Here is a 13,583-nt window from a genome sequence, read left to right as displayed (position 1 = left end):
GGGAGATAATTCAAAACAGTCAGACAAAAAACTAGATCCAGGAAGCACCTGTGGCCGATGATGGCTTTTATTGTTGGAGCCTCCTCAGCATCCCCACCCCCCTCCGCCCTGCCAGCTCCCTTGCTCCCCCGTGCAGGAGGCTAAGGCTGAGAGTCCTTGGAGCAGAGCCCATGGGGGAGCTGTGGGGGCCCCCTCCCCGAATGCCTGGGCTCTGAGATGAATAGGAGGCTCGCTAGCCTCACTGGCCTGCCTGCCTCCCCTGCCCTGGCCAGAACAGACACAATGAGCTTTAAGGGGAAGGTCCTTGGGGCTGCTGGGGTGCGGGCTGTGGTGAGGGGAGAGGAGGGGAACTTGAAGAAGGCTTTGTCCCTGAGGCTACCTTGGAATCCCCACCCCTCCAACACGTTTGCCCCAATACAAACTAATGTGTGCTGGACTCAAACGGTTCAGGCAGGAACAGCAGCCTTGACAGTTTGACTCAGAAGATGAGAAGAGGTGGGAGACTGGGATGACATCCCAATGTGAGGGTTTATTGAGACCTCGGTTCACACTCAGAGCTGGTACAGGGAGTAATAGGAGTTGAGGGAGGCCCTAGAGCCGGACTGCCACTTACACTGCTGTTTGTCCTTCTGCAAGTGACTTCACCTCTCTGGGCCTCATGTTCCTCAACGATAAGGTGGGGAAACTCATAGCTCTGACCTCACAGGATTGTTATGCAGATTAAATGAGTTAAAAGATCTTAGAGCCTGGTATGGAGTGAGCAGTTAATAAATATTGGCTATGAGGATCCAAGCTTCCTTCAAACTCCAGGTCTTTATGCTGGAGCACGGGCTGCATGGAAACCTGTAGTCTGAGGATGCTGTCACCGACCTCTGGGGCTCCCCGGGACCCAGAGCCTGGCTCTCGCTGACAGCTCTCATGCCCAGCCTGCTGCTGGTGCTGTGGAACCACAGATGGACTGAGCTGGTCCCTGCCCTCGGGCAGCTTCCAGATTGTGGGGACGGGGGTTGGAAGATCTGGCAGGAATAGCGGATGGCCACTAGTGGCTGTTTGAGCAGGGTGGGTATGCCCTGGCAGGAGAGTTAGGGGTGAGGGGTGTAGCCAGAGACAGCAACAGAGAAGGTGAGGACCAGGAGTGGGTGGGGCAGCAGGGCTGCCACAGAGTGGGACTGTGACCCAGAAAAGAGACCAGGGCCCTGCCCATCCTCCCAGTACCATCTCGCTTCAGAGCCAGGGCAGCCACAGAGTCTTCTAAGCAACACCCAGGAGTTCTTCTGAGTCCCTCTACCCCCAACCCAACCCACCATCTCTAAATCCTAAGCACCTCTCCAGTCCTAACGCTGCTCCCACTCCCACCCATGCTCTGGCCCTGCTGTCACCTCCAGCCAAGACGGCTCACCAGCTCCTTCCCAATCTCCTGCCTCCAGCCCAGCCTTTCCATTCTTGCTTCCTGGTAGAGATCTGCCCCTACCTCACCAGAAGCTTCTTCACAGCTCTCCTGAAAGCCTTGGCAGGAAGGCAGGGTCAGTCAGGGCCAAGGCACCCCCAGATGCCCCAGTGGCTTACCTGTGTATGGCCTGCCCGGCGGGTGTGTGGTCCACCTCCAGCCCTGCCTGCCGCAGGATGTCGATGACTGTGTTGTTCCCCAGAAAGTGACCTGGAACACAAGCGACAAAAGGGGCTCAGTCACATGCCAGGCCACCGGCCATAGGGGACTGTCCCAGGCTTTCCCCTAAGTTTGTGTCTGGGCCAGTGACCTACACCAAAGTCAATGCCCCAGACTCCCTGAGAGGCAGTATGGCATAGAAGGTAAGACATGGTCCTGGTGCCTGGGTTCAAATCCTGGCTCTGCCGCTCATTAACTGTATCTCACCGTGCCTCAGTTTCCTCATCTGCAAAGTGAGAATGGGGTATAATAGTAACATCCAGGCTTGCTGTGAGGATTACAAGAAACAGCTACCCGCACGTAGTAAGGGCTCTCCGTGCTTCCTGGTGCACCTCTGTGCCTCATACCATGAAGCTGACCCCAGCCCCCAACTGTCCAGGCTGGGACAGCCTCCAGCAGTCACTCAAAGCCCAGCTCCAAGGAATCCTCAAGTCCCCAGCAGGTCTATGGCTCATCTTGGTAAGTTCTACCAGAAACTCAGGCCTCCCTCCTTTAGCATGGGAGTGGGATTCTGTGTGTTCATGTGGGCCTCCTCACTCAGCTCCCAGAGAGCAGAGATGGCATCTCCACTGCCCTGCACAGGCTCAGCACCTACTGGCTGGAGTCACAGATTCATTGCCCAACATTTGTGGAGAACACACTATGGGCCAGGTCCTGGGACTCATTGAGGTGTAAGATCCCAGCGGGGGCAACCAAAAACCCCCACTGATTGCAGGGCCTGGCAGACAGTGACAATGACCTAGAGGAGGCACAAACACAGAACTGAACCCTCCAGAGGTATGTGTGGGGAGAGGGGCTGGCCTCCATCTCAGTCCCCTACTCACTATTCATTCATTCAGCAAACATTCATGACACCCTTGCTCTGTGGTCAGTTCTGCACTAGGCACAGTGAATACAGAAATGGGCAATTTAGTAGAAAGCCCCAGATGGGAGTGGAAATCGTCTTCCTGTGTTGGAATGCAGGTTTGATGTCTGAGTAGTCAGGGGAGCCTCTCCTGGGCTCTGGTTGGGAAGAACCCTCAGGAAGCCCAGTGGCTATGGACACAGGAGCTGCTGGGAGTCAGCACTCTGGGACGTCCCTCTGCCTTGGGGGCCTCAGTCTCCCTCACCTGCTCAATGTGGACATTGGGTGCTTGTTCAGGGCCCCTGGGCCCCTCCTGCCATGGGCCTGCCCTGTGGCCCCACTCATTCGGGAAGCACTCTCCCCTCCTGCTCCCTGTTCATCCCAGACGGTAGGGGAGATCCCTGCACTATTCCTCTAATTGCTGTGAATGGTGGTGACAGGTGGAAGCCAGAAGGTTAGCATGCTGACAGCCCCAGGGAGGTCTAGGAGAATAGAAAGTGGACAGGCTGTTGGGGAACAGAGATGCTCTGGCAGAGGAAGCCAGCGTAGGACTGCATAATGGCTGGAGCAGAGAACCAACCATGACACTGTCCTGCTCCACCAGCTTCGCACACCCCTGGGCTGGTTTCACAACTCCTCAGGAAGTCTCCCAGCCCTGTGATCTCCCTCTTGCTGACCATGCCCTGCCAGAGCATCTGGAGGTACCTTGGGCCTGGCTGACCATGCCTGACTATGTGCCACATGGCTGGTTGACCCTGCCTCTCTGAAGTTTCACTTGAGGATCACTGGGAAAGGTCACTGGGCTTGGAATGTCATAGGACTCTAGTCCGGCATCCACCACACTTACTCTGAGACCTCGGGTGAGCCTATTACCCTCTAATGCCCTCAGTTTCTTGCTATGCATAATATCTATGGGCTCTTCTGGCTCTCAGAGCCTATCAGGAAGGTTTTTGTCTCATTGCAGAGACCCTTATGAAAAGATACCTCCCTCTCTCTCTTATTTCCTTTCCCAGTGTTCATTAATTCATTTCATTCATTTAATGAACACTGCCTGGGTGCATATCTTGTGCTGGGTAGTGATGAAGAGACAGCGTCCTTTTCCAGGCACTCACAGACTTGAGAATGGGAATCCTGTAATCTGGGCACTAAGTTTGATGGAGAGGGAACTGTTCACACAGGAGGCTGTGAGGGCACACAGGAGGCCTCTAAGCCAGCCTAGGATCGAGCAGACTTCCTGGCGGGAGCACTGCTAGCTGCAGGGTGGGATAAGAGTTATCAAGGTGAGGATGGGAGTGGGTGGCACAGTTCCAGGCAGGGAACTGGGAGGCTGTTCCAGGTAGGGGGAACAGCATGTGCAATGACTAGGGGGTGAACGAGGCACATTTTGGAAGCTACCTGCGAAGAGGCATGGGTAGCACAGGCATGAACAGGCCCTTCCAGAGCTCTGGCCCTGACCTAGTGCTATTGAGGACAAAAGATCCAGGCCCTGCCAAGGCTCTCAGTCTGCCCTTCAGCCTGTGATCCTAAGCAAATGGCTTCCCTGCCACCAGTCTCAGTTTTCTTGTGTGTCAAATGGGCCTATAGTTCTTTGACCTACTCCTTGGGGCAACTGTAAAGCCCTAACAAGGCAGAAGAAGTGGGTGTCCCTTGGAAAAGCCCAGAGTGCAGTACTGAGTGATGGGCTGGAGACAGCCTCTGGCAGGGCTGGGGTCATCCCCACTCTTGCCTTTCCCTACAGAACCACAAGGCTGGAGAGGGACGGGGAGAGGCAGCCTCCGGCACACAGGATGGAGAAACTCTCTGCCAGCAGCTCTTGGACTCTACTCCTGGCAGCAAAGGCAATTCCTTTTCTGCCTCCAAGGAGACCTGTTCGAAGACAAGGCCTCCCGGCCCAACAGTGGTCCTTGCATCTGCCCAGAGGATTTCAAGGGTCGCCAGGGAAAACAGCCCTGCCTTGGGCTGTACTGGAGCAGCAGCAGATATTTACTGACTGCTGTGTGGCTGCTCCAAAAGGAGCATTTCTGGGGCTGAGTAGAGGAGACACTTAGAGGGCCCAGGCCCCAGCCCGGCCGACAGTGCAGGCCTCACAGGACGCCCGCTGGATCTTGAGCACTGCGTGGCAATGGTTCACATGTCTGGCCAGCGCTCCTGTCCATCCCCTCAACCTCAACCATTGCAGACCTTTATTGTTCTCTGTAAGACCCCAAACAGAAGACTTTAGATGCTTTGAGAAAATGAAACCAGTTAGGAATAATCCTTCCAATTCCCATTCTCTCCTTCTCTAAGCTACTCACCTTCCTTTCCCTCTGCCAGGGCAGGGAGAATGGTCACCTCCATCTAGGTGGCTACTCCTTGCACAACTCCAGGAGGCGCCATTCCCATGTGACCTGTGCCCTAGAACTGTGTAATGCAGTTCCTGCACTCCCCAGCCCATGTTTCTACCACCCTGCCCTCTCCGGGCTTGGTTTCACAGCACCCCATAGCTGGGTTGGCAACACTTGCAACTGCCCCGGTGCTCATGACTCCATTCCATCCTGGTTCTCTCCGTACTTCTCTCACTGCCCCCCATCTGTCTTCTTGGAGGGCTCCTCTTTCGCCTGTCTAGTCACTGTGGGAGCCCTGGGAACCATGCCCTTGGCCTTCTTCTCAACCACAGACAGATCATCCACCCTGATGGTTTCAGTAACCACACAATGCTGACCACTCTAGAACTGCCACCTTCACCCAGATGCATTTGTCCAGTGACCTACTGGACATCTCCACCTAAACATCCTCAGAACCTGTAGAATCCAACTCATCCTTCTCTGCAAGAATGTCTTGTGTCTCAACCAGGCTCTGCTATTCAACCTAAATAGGTCCCATCTTGATTCTTCTCTCTCCTCACCTTCATACAATCACTTCCTAGAGGCCCCCTGATGTGACCTCCTAAAGGTGCTTGACTCTGGCCTGGGTCACCATCACCTTCTGCCTGAATCACTGCAGAAATTGCTCTCCTTGTTCTCTCTAGTTCACACCCCAGAGCTGACTTTGTCAGAACGTGCTTCCATCCAGCCACCTGAGGGGGATCTAAGAGCTTTTTGAGGACAGGGGTCACGCCTGATTCATCTTTATCCCTACAGGTAAACTCAAGTCTGGCATGTGGCAGTGGCTTTGTGAATGTGTGTTGAATGAATGAGTGAAAAAACCTGTTACTCCATATCCTTTCCATGATCTCATCCTATCCCCAGGAGACCTGAGCTCATGGATCTCCTCTTCTTGTAACTCAGCCCTGCCCCTTGGTGGTACTCCTCCAGATTCTACCAACCCCAGGAATTTGGCCCTTGGACCAGCCCCTGAGTCAGGGCCCAGTGCATGCTGTCCCCAGGAGCTGGCAGACAGAAACTATGCTTGCCTCCAAGGTCAGAAATCCTGAAATAGGTGCCACACCTATCCTGGAACCTGCAGGGAAAGTCATGGAAAGTCTCCAAAGGGGCCCCACAATGTTGGGGCTCAGCCTGCAAGGCTTGCCCAGGCTCCCCAGGTCTCCTGGCCACGGCTCAGCAGGCCCTTCCAGCACTGACAGCTGTTCTTTGGCCAGCTCTCTGCAGGAAGATACGTTCCATTTCATCTGCTGAGGCCTTGTGGATGAGAAGAGGAGGAAACAGAGGGAGGACTATGGGGTGGGGGGGTTGGGGCACACACAGCCATGCAGACAAAGAGAGGGAGAGAGGAGACAGAGAGAGAGAGAGAGAGAGGTAGGGAGAAGAGCAGAGAGACACTCACAGAAAGGGGCATGGAGGAGGAAGAGAGCTTCAGGACCAGATGGGGAGCAGAAAGACAATGTGGAGAGAAGGAGAAAGGGGCCCAGAGACAGGCAGTAAGAGACACACAGACAACAGTAGGGAGAGAGGGAAGAAGAGACACCAAGAAAAAGTGACAGAAAGAGACAAGGACAGGACAAAGAGATACAAAGACACAGAGACAGAGAGGTAAGGAGAGAAGGGAGAAAGAGGAGAGAGGGAACCCAGAAATGAAGACAAAAGCATGGAGGAGACCAATTCACTGAGGACATCAGGGAAGGCTTCCTAGAGAAGGGGCTCTTGTATTCAGTCATATATAGAGGACTCCCCCAGGATGAGTGGGATTCAGATGCAGATGTAAGAGAAGACAGGCAAAGTAAGGAGAATCAAGGGCCTGAAGATGGATTGCATCTTAACATTTGTGGGGCTGGGATGGTGCCTGTCTACCTTGAGAGAAGCCAGGGTCTCACATAAACGACACTTATATACAAACAGGAAGAGGTGCCCGGTGCAGCCCCCATGATGTTTTAGTGCAAAGAAAAAGACTCCCTTTCTCCTAAGTGCAATCTAGCCTGTGCCAGGGCACAAGGTTCAGTGAGCAGAGCACAGGCCAGGGCCAGATCTACCCCGCCTCCCATCAGCCTGGCACAGCCTGACAGCCCCTGTTGATCCTCTGACGTGGGAATGCAGCATAGAGCGAGTCCTGTCCTGGTGTTAGGACTGTTAGAACACCTCACTCATCAATCAACCATGTCACCTCGGGGAGTTTCCATTCTCCCTTTGTGCCTCAGTTTCCCCAAATGGTGTTGGGCCCCATGGTCTCATGGGTCCTCCCACCTCTACGATTCCTTCTTTTGATGACTTGAACACACAATCATACTTAGTGAGCCTCCCGAGTACAGAATGCTTCTCAAACGTCATTTCATTTCATCCTCGCAGTAGCCGTTTGAGGTGTTGCCAGTTTCCAGATGAGGAAACTGAGGCTCAGTGAGGGGACGGGACTCACCCAAGGTCACATACCTGGTAAAAGGCAAAGCTTGAACTTCAATCCAAAGATGTGCCAGTTTACTGCACGTCCTACTACACCCACTCTGAAGTATTGGCAGCTGCGGAGGATCCTGAGTTCACATTTGGGGGCAGGAAATTGTCAGAAACATGTGTCCCTTCCAACATTCACCAGATTGGAGAGGAGAGTGTGCAAGTGCTCAGCAAGAACAACACGCAATTAACAGGGCAGTTTCAGGACCGTGTTGAGGGGCTGGGCAGAGGGAGGAGGGGAGAACCAGATGTTCCCACAAAGGCTCCAAAGTAGCACGGGCTCCCCCCGGCCAGCACACATGTTTTCTCTCCAGTGAGTATGCTGGGTTTCCAGTTTTCTCCTCCTGGAAGAGGCATCCCAAGACCATATTTATGTTCCGTCTGAAATTAATGCAAGGGAAACTTTCAAATGCTAATCTAGCTGCCAGGACAGGCCGGCCGGATATCAAGCTATAGCGGTGTTTGTTTTCCTGAGGAAGTGTGACAGGAGGGCTGGATGGGAGGGCCAGTGGAGGATGGACAACCGGTCTCCCAAAGAGTGTCTGATGGGACACTGACAGAGCTGAGCTTCCTTTCTCCTGCTTTGCAGGCCGCCCAGGGAAGGGCTGGGGCCCTTTCGGTTCAGTGGGGCCTGAGATGACGCCACCTCTGTACCCAACCTTGTGCCAGGAGCTGACACACACAGTCCCCTCCCCCTGAGGAGGTCACGGTATGAAGAGGGAGATGGGCAGGCAAACACTCACAGGACAGCATGAGCCATGCAGTGCCAGGGGCCACGGGATTGAAGTGGAAGGAGGGGACCCAGACTGAGGAGATGAGTGAGGAGTGAGAGGAAGAGAGGAGGAAGGGCGTTCCTGGTAGACAGCACAGTAGGAGCACACGCACAGAGGGCAGAGGTGGTGTGGCACATGCTGGCCAACAGCAGTTCTGGGTTGCTGTAATATTAAGTGAAAGAGGAGGTGGCAATAGCAAGGGTTGGATCAGGGGGGCGTCCCTCCTCCATGACATTCTGATTGCTGCAGGACATGGTGAAGGGGACAGATTCAAGCTGGGACCAAAAAACACTCTCCGAGGCAAGCGTCCAGTTGTAAGGGAGTGAGTGCTCCACCCTTGGAGGTGTGTAAGGCGAGGGTCGAAGAGCACTTGTCAGGCCTGTGAGGGGTATTCAGACATCCTATGGGGAACTGGCTATATCTGGGTGGAACCAGAGATTCTGCCCGCTTTAGCGGCCTCTACCAGCTGCTCCTCTTTGGAAGCTGTTAGAATGCAGGACGTCAGAAAGGAAAGTGCCCCAGGGCTTCAGCTGGATAGCTCAGCTCCGCCACGAACACCGCAAAGATGGATACAAATTCCGGGAAGAGCAACCCTGCTGAGGCTAACAGAACTTGCCCTGTGTCACACTGGCAGAAAGGGGCAGAGCTGGGCTCAAGCCCAGGCATGGCACGGGGTGTGTCCATGTCAAGGCCCAGACCCAGGCAATGGCCGTGCAGGGTGATTCCAGGTCAGCACAGGACAGAGCCTGTGACGGGTTCTGTGAACTGCAGGAGGCAGTGCTCAGCCAGGGATCTCCATGGCCACGGCAGTCACTCTTTACAACATCCAGAGGCTCCTTTTTTAGAATCACAACACCCCAGGATTCCTGGGAGCTCCCTGTTGGCAGGGACAGGGACCCACGCCTCCTGAGCCTCAACGCTACTTGGAGCTGAATTTGGCTCTTGGGGTTTTCCCACAGCGTCCCAGTTGCATCTGAGCACTTCTGCCCCTCAACCCCAGTGGCTCTACTCTCTCCTGTGTGGGAGTCCTGCTCTTAAAGGACTTCGAGCTCTGAGGGACCAGGGACCCTGAAATGATGGTGGCAACACAAGAGCTCCCATTTACGGACTGACTGTGCAAGGCCAGGCCCTGAGCTGTGGTGCAAGGCCAGGCCCTGAGCTGTAGTGCAAGGCCAGGCCCTGAGTGCTAGTGATCTGGATCTCAGGCTTATCTGCAGAGTGGGAGGCTGCAGGCTGAGAGAAGTGAAGTCACTGATCTGCCCAAGGCCACTTCTGATCAGAAGAACGCAGGGTTTCTAACTCACACAGTCCGGGTCCAAGCCCATGTTCTTAATCTACACTTTCTTCTCCTCTTGCCTTTCCCACACTGTCCAGGAAGAGTGTTGAGCTCCTTGCCAGATTCGTACTTCACTGATGGAGCAGCCCTGGGATCTGGCCTGGGGTGTGGGCACTCTATTCTTCTAGACTCTCCCCTGTTCCAGAGGGTGAGGGCTGGCTCCAGCTAGGGACGAGCCGGGAGGGGATGTTCCTCTGGCTGGCTGGATGTTTTGGCCTGAAGCAGCAACGGCGACTCTGGCCAAGGATCGCAGCCCTTCACAGGCATGCCAGCTGCCAGATGCATGCGTGGTGGGGCGGCAGGGCCCTTTGAAGCACCGTTGGAAATTCTGAAACACTTCAGATGCCGTGGCCTCAAGCTCCAGCTTGGGCAGTGTGGCAGACCAGGGCGCTTGCCAGTGAGAGAGGATAGCAGCTGTTATTTTTATTTGTTCATTTGTTTTGTTTTTTTAGAGATGGGGGTCTCACTCTGTCACCCAGGCTGGAGTGCAGTGGTGCCATCTTGGCCTACTGCAGCCTTGACATCTGGGCTCAAGCAACTCTCTCACCTTAGCCTCTTGAGTATCTGGGACTATAGGCATGCATCACCACGACCATGACTGGATAATTTTTTATTTTTGTAGAAATGGGGTCTTGGGATGTTGCCCAGGCTGATCTTGAACTCCAGGCTTCAAGCGATTCTCCTGCCTCAGCCTCCCAAAGTGCTGGGACTACAAATGTGAGCCACTGTGACTGCCCTGCCTCTTGTTTCTAAGGTGAAAAAGGCCCTATGTGAACCATGGCTGCTCTTCTGTGCCCAGCTATGAGCTCTGAAGGGCTGCCATTTCTGAGGCCACCAAGTGAAGAACCACAATGGAGAAGGAGGTGGGTGTGGGTCCTGCCCTGAGGACTATGGAGATGACGAGTAAACTGGAAGACAGCTGGATCTGTATCAGGGAAATTTCAACTGTTTTTCACCTCCTCCAGGAAGCCTTCTCTAACTTACCCTGCCTCCTTTCAGTGCTAGGCACTCAAACTTCTGTTAGGCATGTGTGGAAATGCTGAATGTTGGGGGCTACAGGGGATCTTGGACCTAGCTCTGTCTAAAGCCCCTCACTGTGCAGACACAGGAGGAAAGACTCGGAGAAGGCCACATAGAAGATCTCAGAATCTCCTTTCTACCCTCATGTCTTTGGTGTAACTCTCACCTTGCTCTATTTTCTTTCTTTTCTGGCTTTTCCCTACCTAATCATCTTGCCGTCTCCCCTCCCTACAGATGCTCCTGCTTAGCACTAAACTCCCCCTCCTCTAGCTGTGATTGCATGGTTTACTCAACAGTACCTGGGACTCCCTTTCCTTAGGTGTTTTCATTTGTCAATCTAGCCTCAACTTCCAAAGGCAGATGTGATGTTGCTGGACCCCTTAGTCTCCCACCATGGGGGCAGAAGATGTGAGTTTTAGGCTGGGTTTTGCTGTGGGGTAATGTAGAAGCAGGCTGCATTTCTGCTCATGGACCTCAGGGTTAGTGCGTTCATTCATTCATTCATTTATTCAACAAGTGGGTAATACGCACCTTCTTAGTGCTCAGGGAGTGGACATCTTAGACTGGGAGCATGAGAGAGGCTGTGATAGCAAAATGCTGGAGGCCTATGGGAGCCCAGAGAGGAAGTCAGGGAAGCCCTAGCAGAAGAATTCCCAGCAGAACAGAGGGCCCAAGCGGCAGCTGGATGGATTTTTTAGGGACCAGGATGACTTCCTGATCATTGGGAAGAATGACCTAGACAATGTGACCACCATTTCACTCCAGTTCTAAGACTCTCTGACTTCCCATCTGTACTTGGATTTACTGATCAGCTAAATGGAATAATAAATACCACTTCTGTCTCCCTCCAAGAGGAATTGAGGATGTGGAAGGGCCACATAAGTTGATGGATATGGGAGTTTTTCAAGCAGGATGGTGTCTACTCTCTAGGGAGCAATTTCTATCGTTATGAATTTTAAAAGGTGTTAACGGTATTCTGTATGTTGGTCTTGTATCTCTCTCTTCTCTCAAGCCTGAGTCTTTACCTCTGATCTGCTTCTATGTCCCAGCTTCACAGGTGTGTTTTGGATTATGGATCTGCAGCATTCTAGCTGGGGTAGAAACAGGCTGGCATGAGCCTGGGGACTGCATGCACCAAATGTGTGGGTGCCTGGGTAACGGAGCCAGTCTCTCTGTCTCTGGTGCTCACACTGTTTGTCTTTTAACTCTTCAAGTTCTGCCTTCTGCCTGGACTTCTGCTCCCTGTGCAACGGGTGACAACAGTCCTGCATAGAGTGATTTCCATTCCTGGAAGGCTCTTAGCTGCATACTCCTCCCAAGAAATCCAAGAGTGGTTGGAGCAAATAATGCTAGCATGTTAGAAGGCTCTGATTATAGCATGCTGGAATGTTAGAGCTGTGCAACTTTAGAGCAACAGCATGTTAGGGTCAAGGATTTTGGAATGTCAGAAGTTAGAATTATACTCAGATTATAGCATGTGCTAGGGACGGAGAGTGTGTGATAACCACTGGTTCCTAGAGGTTACCTGGTCCAACCCTGAGTCCTGCTCATGTCTCCAACCCAGCTCCTCTAATTCCTACATTGCTCATTCTAGTCCAGGAAAAAAGAATGCTAGATTTCTGGATAGCTGAACAAGTAAATATCCTGAGAAACCTGTTTCCCTGGAACCAAGGGTAAAATTGTAATTTTCTTCTAGTGCGTAAGACTGGACCTCCACCCCCGCAACTGGGCCTGGAGATACCTTGACTCAATGGAATGAACTTCATTCTGTGTGATTTGGTCCAGTATGTCCTCAGAGAACATCTCCTAAGTGTCAGCAATTCTGAGGCATATGCGCCCTGTCCTGGAGTAGTTCACATGCAATGGCATGATCACTGAGCAGTGGGTGCTAGGATAAAATCAGCACATAGGCCTGGGTGACAGCATCCACCTTTACACCCCAGCTGCTTGGTGCTGCTGGAGAAAATCTCACACCTGTGACTTGGCAGGTTCACGGGCCCTCATTGCCAGTCAGCATCCTCTGTGTTCCTAGCATTGACAGAGCAGATTTGTGGCTGGCATGTGCCCTAATCTCAGTCCCCAGTAGACATCACAAATCATTCTGGGCCTCTTCTCTGTTGAGCTCTGATGTGACTTTATCATCTTATACCATCACGTTCCAGGCAGCTGCTACCAATCAATCATAATGGCCCACAGGAGGAAACATCTTTAACTTCTTGTCCTGGTCAATTCTTCTGGCCAGTTTCTCTTATGTCAAAGAGTCTCACCTCTTCAAACCAAGAATCCTCCCTTCTCTCTCCTCTTCCTCTGTGGATGACTTCACCTTCTACTTCAGACAGTGGTGCTCTGATTAGAAGCCATCAGCTGAGAATTTTCTCCCTTTTCGCCTGCCAGCCTCCTCCCTCCTTCCCTTCAGTTACAGGTGAAGAGGTGTCTTCCTTCAGCCAAGGCGTCCTCCTCAGCCCTGCACCCAAGCTCTGGTCCCCACCTTCCTGCCTTCTTGGAACCTCGGGCTTATCATTGTTCCCCCTCTCTCCTGTATCATCAGCCTCACCCATCCTAGAATATTCTCTTAATCACACTTCAAGCATGCTTACTTCTTTCTCACTTCAAAAAAAAAAAAAAAAAAAAAAAAAAAAAGGTGGGTGAGTGGGGAGAACAATGTAATTACCAGCTTTTCATTTTGCCAAGTAAGGACTTTGAGACTCTTATCTGCCTCCCACTATCATCTTTTTAATTTTCTTAAGTAAGGAATATTTTAACTTCAAACACAGTTGAAAGGAGATAATGTCAGAATATAAACCTGTAAACGGAATAAATTTAGCTAATAAAGAATTCACCACCTTGTACTTATTTTTCTGTTAATTGTAGGCCAGAGGATCTACAAGCAAGTGGACTAGAAAATATTGGGGGGCTCTTGAAGCTCAGCCTGTCCAGCTACAGGAGCCCAGCAGACAGAAAATGAGCTTTCTCTCCTCTCTGGCTGACACGCCCCTCCATGGCCACAGCCTGGCTCCTTCCAGAACATGTGGGCTTGTACACTGGCCACAGCCACGTCCAGGATAGGGAGGGCTTACCTGGGCCCCTCAGCATCACCCAGGCCTGCTTAAGGTTGTCACACATTTGC

General features: G+C 52.6%; 1 protein-coding gene across 7 annotated transcripts in view; it reads right to left on the bottom strand.

Moving 5' to 3' along the window:
• The window catches only part of TRABD2B (TraB domain containing 2B), a 254,814-nt gene that overhangs the window by 39,273 nt on the left and 201,958 nt on the right, over positions 1-13,583 (bottom strand). For all 7 annotated transcript variants that reach the window (XM_045371382.2, XM_074007327.1, XM_074007334.1 and 4 more), the window contains one exon: positions 1,567-1,657. In XM_045371382.2, the coding sequence (XP_045227317.1) occupies positions 1,567-1,657 (91 nt within the window). The remainder of the gene's footprint in view (positions 1-1,566; positions 1,658-13,583) is intronic.

This window comes from Macaca fascicularis, chromosome 1, assembly GCF_037993035.2.
Source record: "Macaca fascicularis isolate 582-1 chromosome 1, T2T-MFA8v1.1".
Classification (NCBI taxonomy): Eukaryota; Metazoa; Chordata; class Mammalia; order Primates; family Cercopithecidae; genus Macaca; species Macaca fascicularis.
Note: the sequence above shows the minus strand (reverse complement) of the source record. Positions and strands in the feature narration are given on the sequence as shown.